The 27,124-nt window shown below is 37.9% G+C and overlaps 1 protein-coding gene and 1 non-coding gene across 5 annotated transcripts in view; one reads left to right on the top strand and one right to left on the bottom strand.

Moving 5' to 3' along the window:
* The window catches only part of MICU3 (mitochondrial calcium uptake family member 3), a 73,494-nt gene extending 56,892 nt beyond the window's left edge, over positions 1 to 16,602 (top strand). For all 4 annotated transcript variants that reach the window (XM_028526966.2, XM_036011681.1, XM_036011679.1 and 1 more), the window contains 6 exons: positions 4,582 to 4,682; positions 5,096 to 5,267; positions 9,087 to 9,195; positions 11,317 to 11,474; positions 12,556 to 12,624; positions 14,297 to 16,602. In XM_028526966.2, coding sequence (XP_028382767.1) covers positions 4,582 to 4,682; positions 5,096 to 5,267; positions 9,087 to 9,195; positions 11,317 to 11,474; positions 12,556 to 12,624 — 609 coding nt within the window. In that variant the 3' untranslated portion in view covers positions 14,297 to 16,602. The remainder of the gene's footprint in view (positions 1 to 4,581; positions 4,683 to 5,095; positions 5,268 to 9,086; positions 9,196 to 11,316; positions 11,475 to 12,555; positions 12,625 to 14,296) is intronic.
* Positions 16,603 to 21,892: 5,290 nt separating this feature from the next.
* LOC114509020 lies at positions 21,893 to 21,958 on the bottom strand. Its single transcript, XR_003685588.1, has one exon. It is a non-coding gene; the product is annotated as a small nucleolar RNA SNORD66 (small nucleolar RNA).
* Between the last annotated feature and the right edge of the window lie 5,166 nt (positions 21,959 to 27,124).

Here is a 27,124-nt window from a genome sequence, read left to right on the forward strand (position 1 = left end):
TAAGATTACCTTTTAAATTTGAACTATTTTGGGGCATGAAGTAGTGATAGGTGTTCCATGTACAGATATTTTAGAAGTCTTTAATTCTGTAATCATTTATGCAGGCACATACTGGAAGTGCTTAATTCTGGAACCATCTGTGTAGGCATGAAGTAAAGGCACCACTGTGCGCCTTTGCTTCTCAGTGCCTGAAACTGAGGGCAGCTCGTGATACCAGCCCTGGGGTCCCCGTGTGCCGCTGTGGCCTGGCGTCCGGTTATGTCCTGTCACCGGTGTCTCTCCGCACACTAGACTGTGCACCTCTCGGCCTGCAGCCCGTCTTTAACCTCATTTAGCACAGTTGGACACAATCTGTTAACGAGATGTTGAGTTTAATTCAAATCCTGGCCGGTTTAATATCAGAAGACCAGTCAGCTCTTCCGTATACCTAGAGAATATAAATGATTAGAAGATACTTTGAAGATGTTTAGCACGCTGTCAGGGCATGCTGGAGCTAGCTTTTTTGGCCTCCCACAGCTAATTCTGTACATTTCTTCCCAACTTGCCATTCTGTTAAATCCCATTGGTCCCTTGAAAGTGTCCATGATAGTAGTATTAATATCATAGAAATTGGCAAACACTACAAATCAGCCGTCTCTTCCAGGAAAGCCAGTTTACTAGCACACTATTGGCTATAGTCAGTCCACACTATAATCATAAGCTGCTTAATTAATTAATTGATTCAAACATCATGAAAGTAAATCTGTTGGGGAAGAGAAAATAGAAAACAAAAAGAAGAAAAGAAAACAAAACTTACATTGTATTTCAAAGAAAATAATTATTTGGGAATTATCTTTGCTTCCAAACCCCCCCCCCCCCCCCATGAGAGAGGGTAATTGCGAACTATAGTTAGGTTACAACTCATTCTAACTCCTTATAGATTATGACTAATGTCAATGTAACATCGAATAGTTTCAGTATTTCAGGATTCAAATTGGTTCAGAAAGAAAGTTTAGAAATCTATTTGTATTTTGTTACTTATATATTTAAAAATGTAAATATTGAGATAAGCATTTTTCTTTAAATATTGTAGGTAAATTTGAGATTAGCCCCTCATATTCTTATTCCAGAGCTTTTTCTAACAATAGATGTTTTTCAATTATAGTAAAACCATGCTAGAGTGAAAATTTGAATATGTCACAGCCAGCATCAATTTCTAACCAAAATAGTATAAATTTATGGTATAATAATAAGCTTCTGTCAAATAGTTGTTGAATACAATCTGAGCACTAGAATTATAAAAACTATTTGAGTTTTATAGGTAAACTAAAATTTTTTTGTTTGCTTTAAACTTGACTTGTCCTTAATAAATTCCAGTAAATCATTCAGAACCTGTGCCAACAGATCAAGTTTGACGATTTCTTCCAGCCCTTGAATACAGCTTGATAAGATCATCACATTGTAATAAATAAAAATGTGTTGAAAGACTATCCTTAAAACCCTTTAATAGTTTGACAAATTTTTATTTCATGCATACTTACTAATTCATTGCATTTTCTGATGAAATTCACAGTAAATTTAAATGAAAATAGTTAGATAATGGCCTTTCTTGTGTAAATGACCCACAGGTTCTTTTGTGGCAGTTTCTTGCTTTGTTATGAAAACACCTGAATTCATTTTATTTTAACAATGAGCACCAGAATCAAAGGGATAAAGTCTCTATTTTTGTCCCAGAGCCTCCTGTGATGTAAGTTATATAACAGGGTCAGTCTGTCGGGGCACCAGGGGCTCTGGTGTGGTTTTCAGTGACTCCCCGCAGCCCTCTGTTTCACTGAGGGGGGGGGGGGGGGCACGTTTTCACCGATTCCATTTTCTGATTTTTTTTCCTCCAATGTCAAACTTTTACTTATGCCTCTGTGGGTCTGGATTATCTGGATAAGTGCAACCCAAGTCTAATAAGATTTTGATGATGAAAGACTGTAAATGAAGATCTGCTCTGCTCAGCGGGCCTGAGAAAAACTGGCTGAATGAGGTCATTATTTAAACCCGTGTAAAACAAAGCCAGCTTATTTCAGTGTATTATGTCTTGAGGGAAAGCACATCACTAGAGAAGGCATTCATAGTTTTGTTATCTGAGTTCACTAAGTTTTGGTATTCCTGTACAACCTTTCATTTTAAGGCCCCCCCCCCCCCAGACCTACATAACATACATGTGTGCTTTTAATAACAAAAATGTAAAAGTGTACCCTGTAAAAATCTTTTTTTATTTTTTGGCAGTAAGCTTCAACGTTATTATCTTTTCTATCTTGTCTGGCCCTTTTTTAATTATTTGAAATACACTGATTTGGCCAAAACAGTAAACGCTCACATTTATTGGACATGCACAACATGCCCGTTTCGGTGCTAAATGGTTTGCACGTGTTACCGAATGCTCACAGCTGCCCCTTAGAGCAGCAGGCACTGCTGTTCTTCCTGAGGACGATCCCATCGTCAGAGACAGTCACTTCCCCAAGGTCACTAAGCTAATGATGGGAAGCCAGAATTCTGGCTCTTGGGCTTATCACATTTGTTCACCACACTATGCTTATTTGTGAAATAAGCAACTTTTTCTAAAACACCATCCCTTCCCTTATCTATTCTGTCCTTCCCCCACATTCCACTCCTCCAGCTTCTAGATGGATCCCCCAGATCCATGGATGGTTCCTCATGCTGAAAACATAGTATGTGACACCTGATTTCCTGGCTGTGTCATTTTCCCCCTAGCAAGCAGATCATCAGAGAAGTTGGTTATATTGTGGGGAACTTCTTGGTTATTGCAACTTCTGAGAATACTTAGGACTTGTCAACAAACTAAACTAAGAAATAATAGAGATCTTCTAAATCTTAACCAATTGTAAGGAGGCTACACACCGGAGATTATTTTAAAAACTTAAACTAAATTATTTAAATATAAATAGACTAGATGATTACTAAGAATTCCAACAGTTTTAGATAATTTAAAGCAGAAGATGTCCTACATGTTGGCATTTTTAAGAGAGATGTGAGTAATCGATGTAGTAGAGGGATCACTTTAGAAAAAGTGTCATGGATTTAAAGAGGGAATGTAGGAGGGGAAAAGGTCACCATACTAGTTAAAATAATATTTGGTTTAGTGAGAAATGAAATAAAGATCCCATAAAGGTTATGAAAGATAAAATAGCTATCTTCATGGAAGGTTGGAAAGAGGGCTATGAGGAATCAAAAGATACCATCTGATTTCACTCGTGGAATCTAATGAAAAAACTGCAAACAAGGGAAATAGAGATCAACTCATAGGGAGGATGACAGCTAAGGTGGGGCAGGTCAGGGTTTGGAGGGACTGAGGCAAAAAGGAAAAAGGACTCGTGGACACAGACAACAGCATGGTGATTGCAGCGCAGGGAGGGGGGCATAAGGGTGCTAAGTGGTAATGGAAAAAATACAATAAAAATGTTTTTAATGTAAAAGAAAGCTACCAAAATTTAGAGTGTGGGAGAGGGGGAAACAACTGATCCTTTATAGAGAAGTATATGCTTTCTATTTCTTATGTTTTTTTTATGGAGTACTTATTGTTAGAATTCTGGCCCGGAAGTAATACAGTTCATATGTGTCCCTTTTAATAGAGGAAGTGATAGTTATTATTTGACCTCTTAATTTTCTTGTATTTCCAGGAGAATATATTAGAGGGGTATAATTATGTGAAATTTATCACTTTTTACCTGAGTTTTTAAGATAGACATGAGTTGATGGCCAAATGAAGGAGGAAGGGAAGAAAAAGAAGGAATGGAAAAGACAGGGAGGGAGGGTGGTAGGAAGGGAAAAGAAAGGAAAAACCTATAAAGCTACATAAAAAGACTGAATGAAGATTTCCCATAGGTCATTGAACTTTATAAGGACTCTAATTAACCTATTTTAAGAATATACTTGTTGGAACTTAGTTTATCAAGTTGAGTGGGAAAGGAAAAACCCTCTGGAATTTTTCAAAAAATAATGTAAGACTTTAAAAAAGAACAATTATAGATGATGTAAATGCCAAAGTAATACTACTGTAGTTTCTCTTTCAAAATGTAAGTTCCATAAATGTGGACTGCAATAAACACCTCATGTTGGAGGGGGTGGCTTTGTAGAGCTTGAGACCATTCCTTTGTCAGCCTGTGTGCTCAGTAAATCTGAAGAATGCGCCTCTTTCAGACATCTTAAAAACAGTATTTTCAAGTTGTATAAGAAAATCTATACTATACATTGCTTAAGTAAAAATGAAATAGATGATTACTAAAGGAGTTCAACTATTTTAGATAATTTAAAATATAGATACCCTATATGCATCATTTGAGGTAGAAAACTTCCTAAAATATATAATCATATTTTAAAAAATTTTTTGAGGATAAAGATAGATTTTATTCATCTAAGTTCAAACTTCATTTTAACTGTAATGGCATTTATTAATACAGCTTTATGCTTTTCATTCTAATAGTATATTTGTATTTTAGCTACTTATGTGTTGATAACATTCTTTGGGGATATCAGGTATCCCTATCCTGTTTGTTTATTGCAGCTAACCTTTAAATTGTAATTTTTTTAAAGCGTGCTGATGACATTACGAGTTTAGTAACAGATACTACACTTCTTGTACACTTTTTTGGAAAAAAAGGAAGAGCTGAGCTGAACTTTGAAGATTTTTATAGGTGAGCTTAATTTTTGTATTTGCATTGAAGAAAATGTTAACATGCTAACGCCAGAAAGGTCTTTAGAATTGTCTAGCGCAGTGGTACCTCTTTGCTGTTTCCGTCCACCTTAACAAACGTCCCCTTCTAGCGGTGCCTGTAGGCCAGTGGCTTTATTGCTAAGGCTAATAGGAAGGTATTGAAGGACAGAGAATGTCTGGACATCTGGATCGTTATTTCCTGTGCATTCAGAGGCCCCGCAGCAGACACTGGACACTGCATGCCGACTGCTGTAAGTGTCCTCCCGACGCTGCAGGGTGCTTTGGTGATGCCCCACTGACAGGCAAAGACGCCAGAGCCCCGAGAGGCCGAGCACCATCTGTTTCCTTCTCTCTGCATTCATCTGATTCATTCTCTGTGTATTTTTGTCGTAGGTTCATGGATAACCTTCAAACAGAAGTTCTAGAAATAGAATTCCTTTCCTACTCTAATGGGATGAATACTATCAGTGAAGAAGATTTTGCTCATATTCTTTTACGATATACAAATGTGGAAAATACGTCAGTGTTTTTGGAAAATGTGCGCTACAGTATACCTGAAGAAAAGGTATCTAATCCCCCATATTTATTTTGTTACATATGTCATTATCTTGTTATTTTATAGGTTTATAAAATATATTGTCCTTCGTCCTTTTGCCCATCTGTGGATTAATAGATACTTTGGATATATTTCATTTCTTCCTATGTATTCTAAGCATTCTGGCTAAATTTTAAAAATTCATTAATTTAAAATTCTGGATAGATATTCATATTTTCCTCAGGTATACTAAAAACCATTAAGGTTATTGTTTTATTCAGATTATGAATACCATTTTTCAGGAGAATTCTGCCTAGCTATATGCTTTGACTACTACATAAACATCAGCTCATACAAAGCAGTTTATGTTGACATCACTTCAGTCACACTTGATTCATTTCTGTAATATTCTCAGTAAAAGGTCATTTGAAGATGGCCATTGATGAGTGAGTGATCTTATCAGCAGTTGAAGTGAGGTCTTTCAAAGCGTTTGGATGGCATGAATGGTTAAGAACCTGGAACGACTGACTGTCTATTTGTCTGGCCGCAAGTGTTTTGTCGGCAGTTCTGAGCAGTCGTGCATTATCTAGTGGTCTTTGAATGCATCGTTGCAACCAAATAGAACTGGTGTTACGAGTACCCTTCAAGCATGGGATGTTTGGGATATATTGCCTTCTGTGTGTGTTTGTACAAGGATCAAGTTCATCTGTCCAAGAAAAACTTGCAAATAGCTTGGCTTTGTTTAAAATGGCTACACGGTGACAGAGCTAACAATTCTTCATGTCCCCTAAGGAATGAGATAAAAGGACTTGCTGCATTTGGCCATTAATTTTACATCATCCTGTGATTAGGAGTCTTTTATCTATATTACATGTTGAGCTGAATTTTTCTGATTCATAAACACTTCCCTAATAAAAAAGTATTAGAAGTTGAACTATGTCAAACTATTAGGGTATTTTTAGGACCTTAAAGAATCTGCCTTTTTTATTCTTTCATCTTATAGAAACTTACAGAAATCTGTAACTCAAAAAGTTTAATTCCAGGGTAAAAAGTGTATGAGATCTCTCTATTGTTTTTGGAACTATTTTTCACATTTAAAATTGTTTCAGAATAAAACCTTTAGGTTAAATTCAACTTCTTTCTTATTTTTTAAATTTTTTGTTGTTGTTCAATTACAGTTGTCCCCATTTCCCCCATTACTCTCCCCTGCCCTAACTACCCACCCCCACCTCCTGCATTCAATCCTCTCCCTCCTCAGTGTCTCTGTCCATGGGTCCTTCATACGTGTTCCTTGATGACCCTTCCCCTCCTTTGCCCCATTACCCCCTCCTCCTTCCCCTCTGGTCACTGTCAGTTTGTTCTTTATTTCCATGTCTTTAGTTCCTTTTTGCTCATGTGTATGTTTTGTTCATTAGGTTTCACTTTAGGTGAGAACATATGGTATTTGTCTTTCACTGACTGGCTTATTTCACTTAGCATCATACTCTCCAGAGTTCCTTCTTATTTGGAGTTTAGTACATACAGAATTCTTGGTTGACAGATTTTTTTCTTTCGGCAACTGAAGTATCCTACTCAGTTCTGGCCTCCATGGTTTCTGATGAGAAATCAGCTGTTAGTCTTATTGGGGATCCTATTTATGTGAAGAGTCACTTTTCTCCTACTGCTTTCAAGATTATCTTTGGCTTTGGCTTTTGACAGTTTAAGTACAATGTGTCATCCTGTGGGTCTTCTTCATTTTTTGTACTTGGGGTTTGTTGAGTTTCTTGGATGTGTAAAATGACATAATTCATCAAATTTGTGAGGTTTTCAACCATTAGTTGGCTAACTGTTCCTCCCGCCTCTTTCTCTCTTTTCCTTCTGGAAGTCCAATAATGCATATACACCTTAGTACATTGATGGTATCCCCAGGGCCCTTAGGGTCTGTTCACTTTTCTTCCTTCTTTCTTCTCCTCGGGCTGAGTAATTTCAGTTTTCCTAATTTAAGTTCAGTCTTTCTTTCGTCTGCTGGCTCAGATCTGCTTTTGAATGTCTCGAGCCAGTTTTTCATTTCAGGTATTGTACTTTTAAGCTCCAGAATTTTTTTTGTTTCTTGTTTTACAGTTTCCTTTTCTTTATTTTATTCATACATAGTTTTCCGGATTTCCTTTAGTTCTTTGCCCATGATGGTTTCCTTTAGCTCTTCTGAGGATATTTAAAGCGGTGTATTTAAAGTTTTTGTTTTTCAGTCCAGTCTGGGCTTCCTCAGAGTTGATTTCTGTTGACTTATTTTTTCCTGCGAATTTTTCTGATCCTTTGTATGTATCGTAATTTTTGCTAAAAACAAAACATTTTGAATGTTATAATGTAGTAACCCTGGAACTCAGATTCTCCCTGCAGTTGTTCATTTGTATTCTCTGTCATGTGCAATCACTACAGGTTCTGTTCCATTATCTTAGTGCTTAACCAGAGAACTGATAGAGATTTCCTCAAATGCCCAGAAGCAGAAAGAAAAAAATACAGTACTCTTCCTGAAATTATTGACATTTTTGTTTACACTTTGCTTAAAAGTGTTTCATCCTCCTGGTTTTCACTTTTACCAGCACTGACACGACACCCTCGCACTGACACTGATGCTGGCAGCTGGCCGCAGCGGGAACTGATGCAAAGCAGGGCGTGGCCAGGCTCCCAGCACAGGTCTCCCACCTCTGCACAAACCCCTCCTCCTGGCCCCGCCTCCCTCACTGCTTCCCCTCTGGGAAACGGGACAGGTGGGGCTGGGCCAGAAAGCAGAATTCAGGTTTGGAATAGCCAATCCTGAGTATAAATAAAGAGAAAAAAATATGAAGAGAAAAGACACTGAGGGTTTTCCTTGCAGATAGAGAGGGACTGTAATTGAAGTGGAACTAATGTATACCAAGATTTGGTCTTATTATTTTGATAAGAAATTGATAATAAATACTATCTTGACAATAATCGCTGAGTCAGTACTTGGCTTATATGAAATCAGACTCCCCGTGCCCCTCCATTCAGGTCGGAAATTGGTACGTCTACATGAGCTCTGGGCCCTCTGCTCTTTTCAGTCTACTCTTCCTTTCAGTTACTGATTTTACTGGGGATGCGTTAATTAAATATAGCTCTTCGTGGCCACGTTTGTATTATCTGAGCTATGTGGTGTTAGTTTAAATAAGTGTCCTGTTCAAGTCAAGTAATAGTAGTGGCAGTGATGGCCATTCACGTAAACGGCGTGCCAGAGCCCTTCCTGCGACCCGCACAGGCCCCGGGGTGGGCCTCCCGCACTGGCAGCCGTGCAGCCGCTGGCCCCCCTGCCGTCCCGGCGTTCCCCCCCCACCCCCCGCAGCGGGGACAAGGGAACATGCACTGCTGTCGGCTGATTTTGACTTTGCTTTGTCGTTCATTGTAAAGACATTAGTAACCACATATGATGCTGGATTGTACTGAAGGAGTACGTGTATGGGGGACATTATTTTAGGTGTTTTTTTTTACTTTTTTTCCTTTGTCATCACATTTACTTGGAGGGTTTAAACAATTCAGGCCTGAAATACAGAGTTTTCAAAATCGAAGATTTTGTATCCATTTTTACTGTAGCAGTTTTTTGGAACTTCACGCTGACATGACAGTATTTTTTAAGTATTCTCACCTAGTGTTGCCGCAGCAGCATCACTGCGCAGTAGGAAGAAGTCTGAGGGGACTTCACACTCCACTGGAGAAAGGCTCCACATGTGCCCTGGAAGTGTTTACTTGCAAGACATATTGCACGTGCTTAATCTGTTTATTTTAGTAAGTGTAGATAACTTATTTTAATAAATTTGGCAGTACTAAAATGTATTTACTTATATTCTCACAATATAGGGCATCACGTTTGATGAATTCAGGTCCTTTTTCCAGTTTTTGAACAACCTAGAAGATTTCGCGATAGCCCTGAATATGTATAACTTTGCAAGTCGTTCCATAGGGCAAGGTAAGTCACAACCTTTTAAAAATTAGCAGCAAAAACTAATCCTACATTGTCCTAAGGGCTTTGACAGCAAATTAATTAGATATATCATATTAGCCATCGGCTTGCCTGAAAGTTTGCTGTGTACGTCAATGGGAAATCTGTTTTCCCTAAGCAGAGTTTAGGGAAATGTGCTAAACTTTTATAGTAATAGTGCAATATACAGATGACGTATTACAGAATTGTACACCCGAAACCTATATGATCTTATTAACCAATGTCACCCCAATAAATTCAGTAAATAAAATATAAAAATAAAATTAGTATCACCCTTCATTTCACATTATGGGGAAAAGCTAAAGATGTTTGTAAAAGTTCAAAGAGAACAAACCTCGTGGCCACTTGGTCGCATTGAAGGATGTGTGTCTCCTTGTAGAAAAGCCAGCTGGTCTTGCCTCAGGCGGCATCGTGGGACGATACGCATATAACCCACAGTCCCTGGCTCGGAAGCCTGAATTTTGTCAACAGAGTCCCCCCAGCTATAGACTTGCATTAGCTGCATTTTAAGAGCAGTATATAACATCGAATGTTGATTTTGCTGACTGTGTAAAGACACACAGCTGTCATAGAACTCAGTGTTCGCCTCAGGACCAGCCCAGTCCTCCCCTGTAGGTAGACCGACAAGTCAAGTCCTTCGGCTAGGGTTCCGTGGCTGCGACTGCTCCCCTCCCTCCCTCCCCCAGGCAGTGTCCTTTTTAGACACTCACGCCACGTGAGGACTTTCTGCTCATGTCTGTGAGGTCATCTGACCTGTGTCTGCCATCATCTCACAAACGCCATTTCCCAAATGTCATCTGAGGGGACAGTCTTGGCGTTTTATTGCCAAGTTCTGGGGAGAAGCCCAACTGCAGCCCCTAAATCCTAATGTTGATTCTCTTCCAAAAGCACCGAGATTGAATCCCTCACATGGCTTCATTTGTGTACTCATTGAGGAAGAGAGACCTGAAAATGTGTCTTACTTCACCCTTTGCCTAGTCTAGATTTTCAAATAGGGCATCTTCTCAACTCAACCCACTTTACTGTTTTAAAACCCAAACCTTTGGGAACGCTGCCTTCCCAGACCAGCATTCACCACCATGGTAAACCTACTGATCAACCGCAAAGGAAAAGAAGTCTGCTTGCCTGGTTCGGAGTGGACAGTGGTTCTTTCACTTTGTGCAAGTGGGGAATGGGAAAAACCAATTGTGTCCTAGTACCTTGAAGGTACTAGGAATATATCTGTCTCTTCCTTCCTATTGTCACTACTAGCACACTAATCCAGATCTGGTATTCCTGCCAAAGCCCACCTTCCCCTCCAGTGTTTCCTAGGCAACTCACAGAGTAATCTTTCTAAAACACAGATTAACCTTTCTGTGGCATGGCTGCTGTGGAAAAGCCTTCAGCTCCCCAGCTGCCTGCTGAAGGATGCACAGGTTCCTCTCCGCAGTCCCCGCACAGAGCAGCTCCAGCTCCTCCGTGCCCAGACTGCTCATTGTTATCTGAATGTGCGTCATCTACCTCCCACTGCCTCCACGCCTTTGCTCATGTCATCACCTCCTCTGTCATCACCTCCTCTGTCATTTCTCTCACCCACAAGCTGAAGTCTTCTGTCCTTCAGGGCTCAGCTCACATACAAAGTTGCAGCCTTTCCTGATCCCTGGGGTTCTCTCTCCTTTCCCTACCCCACACCCCCCACTGGGTGATTGCTCATTTCCAGATCCTCGTAGCACTTCGTTGGTACACTAGCGTGGTCCTGCGTAACAGTTATTTGGGCAGGTGTCTCATCTCCCATCAGAACTGTCAGTTTCTGGAGAACTTACTCATCTTAATAGCCTCTAAAGTATCTGTTGCTGATAGTAGGTGCTCATTAAACATTCATTGACCGTGATTGCATTATTAAATTAAGATATACTTATTCTTGGCCCTTTAAATTAAAACGGCAAATTATTTTTGTTCCTTAAAAGACGACATGATTAATGAAAAGTCATGTTGCATAAGATCATGACCGTATTTATTTAAAAACTTCTTTTATAACCTTTCTAGTAATTAAGGCATATTATAAAAATAATATTAATGACTTACTCCTTTTCTGTAACATTTATCCAGATGAATTTAAGCGTGCTGTCTATGTAGCTACTGGCCTCAAACTTTCACCACATTTAGTGAACACAGTCTTCAAGATTTTTGACGTTGACAAAGATGATCAACTAAGCTATAAAGAATTTATTGGAATTATGAAAGACAGACTCCATAGAGGATTCCGGGTAAACCTATAAATTTCAAGCCTATTGATACTGTTTTTTTAAACTGAAAGAAAAAAAATCCATCTAAGTTTCAGAAACAATTTATATAAATTTCTAAGGATATAAACATGAAATGTTATATTTGAAAAGAAAAATGTAAGGCCCTACCTACTTTCAAAAATAAGGTGAAGTGATAAATTGTAATGCTTTTTTAAAATATAAAATCAATTTGAATTTTATTAACACTTTCATATTCAAGTAGTTGAATGTCTTCATCCCAGTTTGTGGAGGGAAGTATTGCCAAATATTTTTTATTAATCCATTCTGCACACTGGCTTTGAAACTTGTTAGTATACAAAGGAATATTGCTGTTTCTCATTTTATATGATGTGGGTTTCCACTGGGCAACTTGAGGTACTCAAAGTCACAGAGTACTCGGTACTTTTTTGTCTGTTGAACCATGCATTCTGTTAACAGCTTACAGTGTAAAGTAATTATGAGGAACTCAGTGATTTTTTCTCAGAAATATATTTTAAAGAATGAAATGTAGTGTGAGTCAATAAATGTTTACATATCTAACATATTTGTGGATGGTGTCACAAATGGAAAAAGAAAAAAAAATTCTATTAACAGCTAGAGTGTGCAGTCCTCCCTCTTTAGTAAGAATACCCCTAAGCATTATACATTTAAAAAGAGAAGAAGTCACATATATAAAAAGTCAATATTCATCTTAGACAGCATTTTTAAAGATCTTTAATGATTTTTTAAAATCCAAGCAGTCTTGGTAAAGATACAGCGTACTGAACTGCCCCCTAGTGGTTAGTTGTTAACATTTGCGATGATGGCTCCGATACCTGAAAGGGCACACAGTGAGAATCGTCTGTTCCCCAGAGTGTTCCTCTGAACATTTTCTCTTCCTCCAAAATGTTCCTCAGACATCTTAGGGTAGCAAGGTCAAGTTAAGATATAAACTATGCTGTAACCTCTGACACTGTATTGCTCACTTAGGTGTTGTATGGGTTTTTTTTTTCCTTTATTTAGTGCATACCTGTAGTCCCACAAATTCTATTTACATTTGCATTTTTAATCCTCTCTCCCACAGGGTTATAAAACAGTTCAGAAATATCCCACTTTCAAGTCCTGTCTGAAGAAGGAACTTCACAGCAGATAAGTATGTTAGCTTCTTCGTCTAAAATTGCTCAGTAACAGTAAAGAAAGGGCCATAACCTGTTTTTCTGCTCTGATATTTAGGAAATAGCTGAGAGAAATACAATTCATATTTTATTTTTAGGTCACTAATTCAATTTAAGAATTACTTTTTAAATGATTTTATTTTAGACCTGTAATTCAGTTTTAAGAACTCATCGTTATAACAGAGCACTACTTTGCCACTAGTAAGGCGTGATCTAAAAATAAACCGGGTAAAATACGCATCCACCTGGAATTCTCCTGAAATGTCTTGACTGAGAATTATTCTGTTTAACCTTCAGCTCTGTATCCAGGTAGATACAAAATAATAACTCCTGACTGGGCTTTTATAATCTAGGATCAGTAACATCAAGGAATATTTATTACAATTTTTTAGGATTATGACCCCAGACATCTGCTACAATAATGGCACCTGATGATTTCAGTGCTATTTCATGTGCGTGACTCTGTACGGGGTGGGGTGTTCTTCCCCAGGCAGAACTCCGGTTCACCTTCACAGGCGTCCCACTTAACAGCCTGGAGAGGAGAGGCCTAAAGAGCCATTTGCCCAGCATGCTCTAGTAAGTCACAAACTTGGGTCTGAGCATCATTCTGTCTGATGGCAGAGCCACCTTCTCTATTATTTTTTAAACTGTCACTGTAGAACAGCATCAGTGAGGAAGAAACGGGAGACCTGTTCAGTTTGTATCAACCCAGAGAAGTGTTTCAGACTTGATGCTGATCTCCAGAATGAGAGTTTTGTTTCTCCTTTTCTCTTCTAAAAGTCAACTGCACCTGTAACATTTTGGTCAGTTGTGGGTTCCAATTAGTTCTCTATTTGCAGGTTTCATTCATTCATACATGTTTGCAAATGTATATTTCTTGCTGCTTTTCTCAAGCTTGAAATATTTATATTTGTATATAGCAGCATTGCCAAAGACACTCTAAAGGATATCAATGCATATTATCCTTTAAAAAAAAGTTTCATCAAATAAGTTACAGAAATACAATAAACATAGTTAAAGAGGTTCCTTCCCCCCTAGAACTTACAGAATCTTATTATGCTACCATGCATTTGTCTCTTTAAACAAAAACAGCAGTATTTCGTATTTTGCAAAGTAGCTTTGAGACCTAACGTTTTGTGGAACCCATCTCGAGAGATGCTAGTCTAAATGTTGAGTGGCAAGTGGGTTTATGTATTTACCTAAGGTGGTAACTATTTCGATTGAGCAAACAAAAGGTCTTCCTAATCTCTATTTTAAAGAACTTGATACTTCCCTGTAAGGGATTTACATATTAAAAAAAAGTAGGACCTTAAAATTTATATGTTCATACCACTACTGTTGCCAACTTGTCCTGCTGTCACACCGACACTGTTGATTCTCTGCAATAGCACAAAGAACCATAGACTAAAAAGACATTTATCGTAGACCTTTATCAGACTGATGGTTAGACAAGTTACTAAACAAAGCACTGGACTTTTAAATTGAAGGGAATATTTTATGATTAAGTCTTTTATCCTTATATTTTCTGTTGGGTATTTTTATTGTGTACCTTACTGTTTCATATTATTATCAGAATAATATTTGATTAGCGCCATCGTCTGAATTTCATTCTAAATAAATACTGCTTTTATATGTATATTTTTGAATTAGGTACCTGTAAAGCAAAGTTTAAAGGATTATCTACATGACAAATGCAAGAAGCAAAAATTTCAGAGAACAGAAGCAGATCTGAGGTCAGAACTTGCAAAAATGAAGGAAAAGGTGAAATGCTAATTACAATCTTTTCTTGAACTGAATTCTTGAACATAAGACCGATAAAATGCATCTTCTTACTATCTACAAAGGTTATGTGTTACCAGGTTAAGCTTTTGCCTTGATTTACTGAACTCTGCACTTTTTCATTCCTTTCAGAAGTATATAGATACTTCCAATGACTATGTAAGAATGTATTTTAAATATTTACATAATAAATATGTATTAGAAATTTGTCTAATTTCAAAATAACATATGACTCCTGGAATCTAGACCACTTAAAAATGAACAATGACATATTTTCTTGGTTTTAGACTGTGAACTTATTTTAAGAAAATAAAGGGACTTAGAATTGTTGATAAATCCCTATTATTTATTTTAGTTACATTGAACGTGTTTTGAAAAACTAATAGAAAATACTATACAATATGATGGTTTACACTGTACTTTTAACTTTTAAAAGTACTTAATATACATTGTTTGAATCACATAAAGTTTTTTTAAAGTTTTTATTTATCAAAGTCAACAGAGAATGTCTGGTATTCTTTTATGTATACAGTAAAGAAATTTAATGTAGATATTTTTTTTTTTTTCAAAAACAAGTCATGCACTGATGGTGGAATGGCGGTCATTGTGGCAGGAGCCTCTGTCATTGTCACTGTTTAACATGGCACCGCTCCTGACGGCAGGCAGGTGGCACGCGTTAGTGATGCTGGTGAGAACGGCATCACACAGGTCCGCAGCTCACTGCACATCGTTAGCAGTGTCTGCAGTGCCGGCTGAGTGCCATGAAAGACTGATACGAAGTGGTTTAAAGGCTTAGGTAAATACTAGATAGAAGCTAACAATTTGTTTCTTGCAAAAGGACCACCTGCAAAAGTAATGCCAAATAGTAATAGTGAATAATTTAATATAATTCATTACTTCAAAAGAATAAAAGAGAAAAGAAAAAGTTTCTATTAAAAAATAATAAAGTTAGATTCTCACTTGGAGGAAAATTTGGTTGTACTTAATGGAAATTTCTTCAATTAAAAGTTTCATTTATAAAACGATACTGTACAAAGGTAGAACAATGCATTTAAATTAATATATGAATGTATTATAGGAAGAAGATAGGCTCATTTATCTTCTTTTCCAAGATGTATTTAATGTACAGTGCATACACTCCAGCTATTACCTTGCTTTTGCTTATCAAAATAAGAAATTCTGACTTTGTTTTTATAAGTTATTAAATGTGAAATTGATAGCTGTGCATCAGCCTATTTATAAAAGTAATGTTATTTCCAAGAAAAATGTTATTAGCATTTACTATGTATTTGACTTTTTATATTCTTTATCTGATATTATTTATTACATTGATATAGAAATATGATTCATAAATTTGAGGATTCTGTATAGTATAAGTAGTTCATCTGTTTTCAAGGTTGATTCAATCCATTGATAGGAAAATGCCTGTCCATTCATCTAACATACCCAGGTCTATTTACCTTACCTGATGTCCTCAACATTATTTGCTCTCTAAAACAATTGAGAAAATGTAATCTACTTTCATCTTTGATTGTAAATTATCTTGCATACATAGAAAAGTTGTCATGTAGAACAGTCCTATAAATGTACATTAAAAACTAAGCTCATTAAAATTATATATAATTCTGCTATTCTCTCAAGAAATACTATGTATGCAATCTTTATTCTTTATTATGTATCAGAGTGAATGTACATTCATCTCTTTATAAGACTACAGCATAATATGAAAACAGGAAAAAAATGAAATATTCTAGTCAATTGAAGTGGAAAAGAGTAGTAAATTACAATGATTCCCTATATATTATCACTTATGAACTTTACCCTCTCATTAAAATGAGAAATTAAAAAAACTCATTGTATTGTTGTTTACATCAATTGAAAAAAATTTAAATGCTTTGAAAATAGTAATGTACTAAACACATGTATGCTGTCATTTACAGTATTTCCTTCTACAAACTGTTCTTTGGACAGATGACACTATACATAAAATTTTAGTATCATACTCTTTACAGAGGGCCTACATGATGAAAGGTTTGTGGTACTTCTCAGAATCATTTAATAGTAAGAAATTCATTTAACATGAGTTCCAGTTTATTGTTCTTATTGTAAAATATAATTGTAACACAACCTGACATTCTTACATTATCTTAAAATAAATATAACTGCTCTTGAATCAAGCAACGTAGTACTTTGCCTTAATATATATCTGTGGACTCACGGCTTTCTGAACAAGGTCAACCCCAGACTTTGGCACTGTGTGTTGGTTACCACACCTCCGTCGATCTCATACCCTCTGCTGTAAAAGTGCATGCCAAGGAAATCAATCTCAGCATTTCTGCAGGCAAATCAATCACAGAGCCAGAAAGCTTCCCAGAGTGTGTAATGGGCATTGACGTTTGGAGAATGTGTCCATTGGTACTGAGAAGCTTTTGCAAAGTTTACATGTGAATTAATAGGGTATCAGCTTTGCTTTACAGAACTGACTGCTCTAATGGCTTAACATAATTAAACCGATACTGGCAGCAGCCCCCTTTGTACTAACGTTGGTTATTTTGTAGGGATCATCTTGTGTAGGTGACTCAGTAATTTACCAGTTTTCAAAATACACTAATTATCCTACTTTTTATAGCCATACAATTGATTAACATTTTTACATATGGCTTTTACTTCCAAAGGATGTAAAAATATGAATTACATAATATTCAGTAGGTATAAAATAAAAAAATTTAACTGATAAGAAAGCATACTGGTGTTTTCTCTTTTTTTATTAGTAGGTCCTAAAATAATGGTATGTCTTGCAGTCAGTCACACCTTAAATTCTGTGAGATATTGTTAAGATGAAAATCACCGCAAAGATGTAACTCTCTTTACAATTTTGTATCTTTACATCACGGTCAGTATTTTTGGCACACATCTTAAACTGAGGAATATCTATAGTTATGACTATAAGCACATTCATATACAGTGCTCATGGAAAGTAAGATCATTATTATACCAGCATTCTGGAAAAGGTACATTTTGTCCAGTGTTGTAAAGGAAGAGAAGGATGTGTGTGTATGGGAACTAGAGTGGAGAATGTGAAAAGAGGATGGAGAAGGGATCTGAGTGGGTACAGATTCTTAGAATGGGGACTGACGAGCAAGTTTTTAGAGAACTGAGTTTTAAATGGTGTGACAAAGCAGCAGTGTCCATCCGAGATTCCCCCCGCCGGGCTGAGAAGACGACACCACTGGTGCGGTGCGGGGCAGCTGCTGGGGAAGCCAAGCCTTTGGATGCCACGTGTCTGCAGGGAGATGGAGAAATATTTCAAAGTTTTGACCCAGGATTTTACTTCTGGGATTGTAATATCCCAATACAGTGTATTTATTATTTATAAATGTGCACTTCAAAAATATGCCTGCACAATGGGATGGTATGTAACTGTGAGGAAGGACGAAGTCCATTGATCATGCTGGTGTGAGACGGTGTACGAGATGTTTTTGTGGGTACACAACACGGTATGGAAGACCTGGTGATATGCTACCGTCCGCATTCAAAACACTTTCATTGCAAAGAATTATATTTTAATATATCATTATCAAAGTGATGTGCACAATTTGTTAAAAGTCAGAGTTCTGAAGGGTTTAAATGAAATATTACATTTCTCTTTCCTCATTTCTGCTTCTCAGAAATCTTTCAGCAGTATCCTTCATTACCTGCCTTCGTATTTCAAGATAACATGCCTGTACCAGTATTGCTTGATTGCTCTCACCTTTAGTGTGTCACCTGTCGACTTCCTACAATGGAAGAAGGTGATTCGGGGCTACTATGCAGCCCCCTTCAAGACACACACACACCTTTCCCTCTTCCCCTCCTTTCAGTATAGTTAAGCTTAATTTCAGTTCAATGAATCATGACATCATCATCAATGACTGTATTTCCTTCCTTAAACATTATCTTATATTCCCTAGAGATAATAATTTTCTTTTTAGTTTGCTTAATTTTTCTGTAGTTCTCATTTATCCATCATTATCGCATCCCCAGGCCCATCTCCATAACTAAACGTATATTGTTGATACATTGTAACATATCGACTAATATGTGAATTTTTATCACAATTTTGGAAATGCCTCCTGGAGCTCTCCATCTTACTGTCCCATCTCAAATGGTGATTCTCTTGTCCTAATGTGGACCTGCCATTCCGGGATCTCCCTGCCATCACTTTTGCCCTCTTCTTCTCCCAGGTCTTTCTCTTTTCACTTTTTTAAGTGAAGCTCAACCCTACATATTTCCTGAGAAATAACTGTTAGAGATCTTGTATGCCTAAAAATGCCTTTATCCTACTCCTCCGCTTGGGTAACAATTTTGAACTTCGAACTTTCAAAACATTGTCCCATCATTTTCCAGCTTTTAGTGTTGTTCTTAAAAAATCATGTGCCATTCTAATTCCTGACCTGTTTTTTATCTTTTCAGGAGACTCGTAGCATCTACTATTGTAAAAGTTCAAGTTAATATAACTTGGTAAAGGTCTTCTACTCAACAATTCTATTGGGCACTCAGTAGTCCTTTGAATCTAAAAAAATGCAGCATTTAGTTTTGTTAAAAAAAAGTAATTATTTCTTTGAAAACTCCCTCTTCTTCTGTTTTCCCTGTCCAGTTTTTCTTGACCTCCCATTTCAGGTTTTCCCTGCATTCTGAAAGTAGAGCATCCCTGTAAACCTTTTGTTAGCTGAAAGGGCATAAAGCAAAGAGTAATGCTGCTTTTTCTGAAAGTTCACGTTGTCACTTCACTTTTATGAAAGACCTACATTGGTACCTGTTTTCACTAGCCAAAACCAATCCTAAGAGAATTTTCATCTAAAAAGGAAGCCATTACTGTACTAATAGGGGTCTTCCATAGAAGCAAAGTGGTGTAACATGAACTTTGGGAAGTGGGGGATACTTGGAATCACACACTGAATCTCCTATACTTGTTCATGTAATTTTTCTTCTCTTTCCTTCTTAGTGTTCTTCTTCTTCTCTTTTTAAAAGAACTCTTGAGATTTCTTGAGAACCTTTTTACCTTTTATCAATTATCTTGAGTTTTTATTTATTCCATCATACTTTTACATTTTTTCTCTGAATTAACCCTTTATCTCTTTTTTTTCCTTTAGTATATTCAGTAGCTTTTTTTATTCTCTGATTATTAACTTTGGCATCTTTGATGTCTTCTTCAGCTTTGTTTATAGCCTCATTCCTTTTTACTGTTTCTGTTTTGGGTATCTCACATTAGACGCTTTCCTCATACCATATATCTGGTCATTTTCACTATATATTCACTTTTTTAAAGAGCACATTGGAAGTTCTATGTGCGTGGAATGAACTTTTGACTGATGGGTTTCATTTCCTATGAGAGACCTAAACTAGTAATAATGATAGATCTTTTCTCCTTGGTCAGATTTCTGCTGCCTGGCAATTCAAACTTTAGCTGCTATTTGGTACATGAGGCCCTTTGCAGCTGGAGCCATAGGTATACTTAGCGAAGGGAGCTATGAGTGTGTATGTTGAAAGAGCTGTTGTTGGACTGTTTTGAGTGTTTTCACCTCTTTGTTTACTTTTTTCAAGAAAAGCACATTTTTTTCAAAACTGAGGATCTCAGTCTGAGAAATGTGGAAATAAATCATGAAGGTCATGTGTGGGGTGGATTTATTCTCCAAATCGAGTTGGGTTACTTCTTGAAGCAGATGTAGTTTTAAGACCAATGAAAGTCTGAGGGTGATTGTGAATTTATGGAACTATTGCCTGGTGTAAGCTTGGGTAGGAGGGTTAGGAGGGGGATGAAGTGACTGATGAAGGACCGTCAGTGGAAATAAGATACGGGATTTAAAAAGTTAAAGATAACAGCCATACTCTCTCACAGAACACTCTGGTGACATTTACCGTTAGAGACAACTGTACTTGATTATCAGTCTGATTCAGTACGGCATTTCCTACTGCCTGTTTTCAAGGGTGAAACAAGCAGATTAGTGTACTAACAGATCTTAAACGGAGGTAAAATGAGAGTTTAGGACAGAATGAAAGGCAGTTAATAAAGATATTTACAGTCTGTGGTATATACTGCTTTACTCTTTGCACGGTCTAGGTACCATAAGAGTTAAAAGTTCAAGCTGAAAAATGTACAAAAAAAACCCCTCTGAAAATCTATACTATTTAATGTCACTGCTCTTTGGTGCTAAGAGGTTCTCAAGAAGGTGAGTATCTTATATACCATTTGTGCTGTAATATTTAATTACAATGAGTGTACAGAAGATTAGCTGTCCCAAAGATTCTTTTGAAATCAGATTGCACATCAAAACTGCATTGTGCCCAGCTCAGTAAGCAAATTCGAGAAAGAAGAGAAGGTGATGTCAAGACTTATTGCAAAATGAGCAAATAAAGGAGTAGGATTTGCTTGATGTTCAGCCTATTAAAGCATGAACAAATGTTAGCCTTTGTTTGTCAACTTAAATATGTTTTCCTAAAATTTACGAAGACTCAGTCCATGCAGGGTGCCCTTTAGCCAGGACAGTATTTGTACGTGAGGAATAAAGTCAGCAACATGAAAATGCTAAATAGATTATACCAGCAGTTCAGTTTCTCATCGTGATTAATTACCGCATATATATATCCACTAGTAATTCAGATATAGGTATTTTTAAACTTTTTTGTTATTTTTCTGATTGTGAAATTAATACATATTTTTGCTTCCTGATACTCAAGGTTTTAAAAGCTCCGAGGTTCATTTACCTTCTCCTCCAAATTAGCTAGATACCCAAACATAACATATACTGAAGCATATCTAGTTTCCAGGGGTTTCTCCCTTAAGAAAGAAAAGGTAAAAATAAAATTTAAAATTTCCAATACCCAAGTAGCCAGGGGTGAAGACCAGGTAGGTTCAGGAACCTGAACTGGGCTTGCTGGAAATAACCAGGAACATAGGTGAGGCTCTTAGGCCAGAGCAACAGAGTTCATAGGTGTGTGAGTTCACAGGTGTTCAGAGTGTGTGTGAGCATGTGTGTATATACATATATGTGTAAATATGTGTGTGTGTATACACATCGTGTATATATATATGGGGGGAAAGAGATTGATCGATTTATTATAAGAAGTGGCTCACGAGATTATGGAAGCTGGCTAGTGCCCAGCTCTGCAGGGGAGCCAGCAAGCTGGAGACACAGCGAGCTGGTGGTACAGTTCCAGTCTGAGTCTGAAGTCCTGAGAAAAGAGAGCGGGTGGTTTACTTCCCATCTGGAGGCTGGCACACTCCATACCAAGAAGACAGTGTTTCCGTTCAAAGCAGGCAGGAGGAATTTTATCCTTACTTGGTGGAGAGTCAGCCTTACCTTATTGTTCTGTTCAGGCCTTCCACTGATTGGATATGGCCACCCATGTTAGAGCCATCTGCTTTACTCAGCCTACAGATGCAAATGTCAGTCTCACCCAAAACTCCCGCACAGAGCACCCAGATATTTACCCAAATATCTGGATACTCCATGGCCCAGTCAAGATGTCACAAAAAATAAATCATCACTGTAGCTTTGTACTGTTTTCATCCCACCCAGGAGTAATTATTCCAATTATTCTCAAGATCTATGCCTTTTTATCATCTAGGTCATACTACTGCTCAGAAGGTTTTTTATAGACCTTATATACCATTGTTCCTTTTAAGAATGGAAATATTTTGCATTTGGTTTTCTATCTGATTATTATTGATATATAGAAAAGTAGTTGATTTATTCAGCCACTTAACTCTAAGTTGTTCAGTTATTTTTTCAATTGATTCTCTTTAGTTTTTGGTGGACAATCATATGCAAATGAAAGTAAATGTGTCCTTGCCATTACTATGGTATTGCTCTTATTTCTGCTTCCTGTGTTATTATTGCATTGGTCATAGCTTCCAGAACAATGTACGATAGCAGTGACAGCAAATATTTTCTGGTTTCCTGTTTTAATAGGATTATCTCCATTTCAAATTGAGCATGATATTTTGCTATTGATGTAAGACAAATACTTTATCTTGTTAAGAAAGTATTCTTTACTTCCTGGACTTGGAAGAGTCTGGAAGAACGAATGGGCGTTGAATCATCTCAGATGCCTTTTCACCTTCCAGTGACACGATGATACATTTTTCCAACCTGACCTCCAGGTGTAACATATCTTCCTTACAGGCTTCTTAATATTACATCCTTCTACATTATTATAATGAACACTGATCATGACAGCACATGTCTTTCATTTCCTGGTCTTAGGTAAGTTGACTTCTCTGTCTCAGGTTTCTCATCTCTAAACTGGGACTAAGAATTGTATTTTTTCCATGTTACAGGGATTAGATGAGATAATTCACATAAATTTACGTAAATGCCTCACATAATGTCTGGCATATAGAGTTCAACTATTATTATTATTATTATTATTATTATTATTATTATCATCCAAGGGCTTGAATACAATTAAGTAGTGAAAATTGTATTTCCTGTAGGGTTTTTTATATTCATGAGTGAGATGTTCCTCATATTTTCTTAAAGAAAATAAAGCATTTTTAAATTGTTATGTATGAATCATGGGAAGGGACAATAAAAAGTCATTTTTTTCATGATCTTATTTTAGAACTGTGTTGTTTGTTTACATTCACCTCCTTGAGGGTCAAATATTGACTCCTTAAAATCCCCGGGGGGCACGGGCCCGGCCTCAGGGTCACATGACCAGGGCGGTGGCGCAAAGCCGCACATCAAAAGGGCCCCATGCTGTCGGGCCTGGTTAGTGTTTGGATGGCAGAAGGCCCATGTGCTTGTGGTTTAATGTTCAGCGGTCACCATCTTAGGAGTCTTAATAATATTATCTATGAAGTTCTGTCACTGAAGTCAGTGGTTCAGTGGAGCTTGCGCTTGGTGCCTCTGCTCACACACAGTTCTCCACTCCCTCGGAGGGGTTCTCCGCCACCCTCTCCTTTGCCCAGCCTCACCCTCCCCACTCACGCCCAATGACTGCCGCCTCTCTTCACCCACCTTGAAGGGCCTGGGTGCAGTTATGGCTAGGAATGTGGAAAGGTCCAGAACCACAGAGACCGAGGAGCATGGAGGCCCTCCTGCCCTAGGCTGGCACTGCACACCGCACCAGCGGGCAGCCAGCCCCGGGCCCCAACCAGCTGCACGCCTCTTCTAAGCCCCGTCCTTAGGGCTTTCTAGTGAGGAGGTTGCAATGCCCCTGGGAGTTGCCTGTCCACTGTGGGTGGGGGCATCAGGCCTCTGGGGAGCAGAGACGTCTGACTGGCCTTCCCCGGGGTTCACCCGGAGATGGTTCATCTGTCTGACAGCAGGCACGGGAGAGAGCCTGGCAGCTGTCGGGCCTGAGCACATGCCTCCTAAGTCGTGCCTCCTGAGTCACGAGATGGGGCCCAGCGCACCGGTGAGGGCCCACACCCACTCTGAAAGGGTCCCCCAGCTTAAAGCAGCACACCTCGGAGTGCTTTGTGCTGGGTGAGATCTCTCCCTCCTCCCCACCGTCAGGAGTCGGACTTGCGGAGCCTCTTCTGACCGGCTGGAAGCACTCAGCAGCTGTACAAGACTTAGGAAGTTTGTCATTTCAATTGATTCCACTTTTGAGTTAAATGCTCTGATGTTTGCATGTATGTAAAACTGACATTGCACAATATAAAAATGAATGGTAAAGTGCTAATTTAAATTTTTAAGTTTTTACTTTAAATGACATCAAATAGCAAATTAAAAAATCATGACAGGTTGAGAGAACCACGGAAGTAAGAAAAAAGCTTTATATTTTAATATCTTAACATTTTTCCTATTTTTTTTTTTTTTTTTTAACAAAGAGGCCTGTGTTTTCCTTCTGTACTAAGTTCCAAAAACTCTGTGGCCAATCCTGCCCGGGAAATGGTGATGGGAGCCAGTGTGCAAGGGTGTCTGCGGGTTTGGTGGGATGTAGGATGGTTAAAACCAGGTGAAGGAAACAGCAATAGTTCGTGTTACTTGGAAGTGGATGTGGATTTTCTCCAAATTATAATGGAGACAATGGGTTTTGTATTAGAAAGCTAAGAGAAAGGAATATTAAGGAGATAAGTATGCTGCCTGCAACAAACAAAATTGCATTAGGCTCTAGGAGGAGCATTTGATGTCTAGGGAGCCGTTACGATGAATTACATTTTTAAGTTTCACCGATACGATTAAGGAGCTTAACCAAATACCAAATGGGTTTGGTACTTAAAAAAATAAAGATAAAAGTTAACCTTATAACCTCAGTAGAAAGCAAATTTATAAAGAACATAGTAAGATGCTATAACATTTTTTTTTACAGAAAGCAGAAGCTATTTAGGTAAAGTCGGGGGGCTGAAAGACGCGGAACGTACTGTTACGACACAGCCAAGGACAACCAGCAAATGGCTGTGATGAGAGAGCCTCGTCTTGGGACAAACTAGGGAAGGGAATGATAAATGACAGTTGCAAAGAAAAAAAAAAATATACAAGAACTAGCAACCAACGATGCCAGCTTTGTCTTTAATTTACCTAATGCTGGAAAGAACGGGGGTCACCTCGCACTGCAGTAGTGAAGAGACACGTTATCGTCTCCAAACACAGAAGAATGAGGAGCGCTTCTCCAAGAGCGGCTTGGCACACGCTGGGCCTTAGTGGTTACTGCCTCTTCTGAGGTCTCGCTACAGGCATTTTCCTTCAGGATGACCACGTGGTTGATGAGCGCTTTTGAGAAAGCAGTCGTCTGAGGGTCTCTGTACTTGAGATCCTGATACCAGTTTCTCATTAAGGTGATTTGTGAAATTTTTCAATTAGATATCTATGGTATTTCTTAAAAAATCAATTTGGCTTCTACCTTTCGACTAATTGAATGAGTCAGTGTATCCTTCAGACAGGTGAGGACTTGCATAATTATAAAGTTAAATGATCCTTGGGTGGATTTGAGAAAATGGGCAAAGACAAAAATGCAGAATCCAAGAACACATAATGATTTCAAAAAAGGACACATTGGAAAATATGCATAAACAGGTGAAACCTATTCGGTCCATCCGTTCAGAACAGCACGGGTAAGCACGGGCTGTCAAGGCAGACTTCCTGGGCTCGAACCTGGGCTCCGTCTCTCTTTGCCACTGCAGTTAAGCAAGGTTCTTCCATCTTCCGGGCCTCAGCTTCTTCCTGTATAGGAGGAAGTAAGGGCAGCAGCTGGGTCTTAGGGCAGTTATGAGAATTAAATGATAAATTGCCCGCAAAACACTGAGTTTAGCAAATAATAAATGTTAGTTATTATTATTCCTAAATAATATCCCTATTTATTTAGAATCAGCTTATCTGTCATCGTGTTCATCAACTTGACCTTGACGATTGAGACAAAGTTAAATTCATTCTTGGGCTATTGAAAACTATGAAATGGTATCATTAAAGTGGAATAAAAATAGGGAAACAAAAAAATATTTTTTCAAAAATTTCTTTTGGTAAATATTACCAAATACTTAAACCTGCCCTGTGCACATTTCCTATTTTAAATGTCACCATCATTGTCTGTGGAATTCTCAGGCACCTACTTAACTCTACTGAATATTTTATGCTGTGCATGTGATATAGTCCGTGGACCTAGAACTATTTCTGTCTACTAGTTTGCCTTGTTCCTAAAAACAGAGAACAGAAATGCCTGTGGCAAAAAAAAAAAAAATCCACCTTTCTGTCAGCTCCTTCTGCTGATGCTGATATTTCAAGGATTCCAAATTATATATTCACATAATTTGCATTTTCCCACTCTTAGTTTTTAAAAAAAAACCATTAAGTTAAAAACTAAAATACATTGCCTTTTACAGCATAAAATTGCTCTATTGCTCAAAGCTAATTTAAAATAAAATCCAGTCATCTTGACAAACATATTTTAATTAGACTTCAGATCCGTAGTCACTCATATTCCCACACAACACCTTTTTAAATTTTTTTAAGTGTGATATTTTCCTTTAAGAAGTGGGAATAAAGCTGTATTCTTGTTGGAAAGCATTGCGCCTGGGATGCGGTGAATGAATATGAATAAATAAGTGAGTGGACAAAGGAAGGCATATGAAGTCTGAAGAGCACACGTAATCTTTGCCCGACCTGTACTTTATCCTCTGCACATTTCCTGAAGTATGTCTCTGCCGTCAAATACTAAAATGAATAAATACTATTAGTCATACTAGGGAGCTTGCTAGTAAAATACATGTCCCAACAGCTAAAATACTTCAGCCTCAATGAAGTGCATTTGCTTCCTGTGATGGCCAATGCTGATAGTGATGAACATATATTCATCCTGTGTGTTATGCATGTAGAATGCTTAGTACAGCATACATATATCTCTATGCTACATATGCATAGCTTTTCCATACATGCTGGGCACTAGGCTAAGCATTTTAAAGATGCTCCTTAATGGGATCACAAATCGATAAGCCTACTGTAAACGGAAATTATCGGTAAGTTGAAAATGCATTTAATACGCCTAACCTACCAAATATCACAGCTTAGCCTAGGCTACCTTAAATGTGCTCAGAACACAGTATTTGGAGGATGCTGGTGACACAGCACACAGCAAGTACCAGCTGTTAACCCTCGTGGTCGCACAGCTGGCTTGGAGCTGTGGTTTGGATAGCCCAGGAGAAGATCCATGTTCAGCATTTTAAGTACAGTTCCTATTGATCGTGTGTCACTTTCATGCCATCGTAAAGTCAAA

Source organism: Phyllostomus discolor, chromosome 11, assembly GCF_004126475.2.
Source record: "Phyllostomus discolor isolate MPI-MPIP mPhyDis1 chromosome 11, mPhyDis1.pri.v3, whole genome shotgun sequence".
NCBI lineage: Eukaryota > Metazoa > Chordata > Mammalia > Chiroptera > Phyllostomidae > Phyllostomus > Phyllostomus discolor.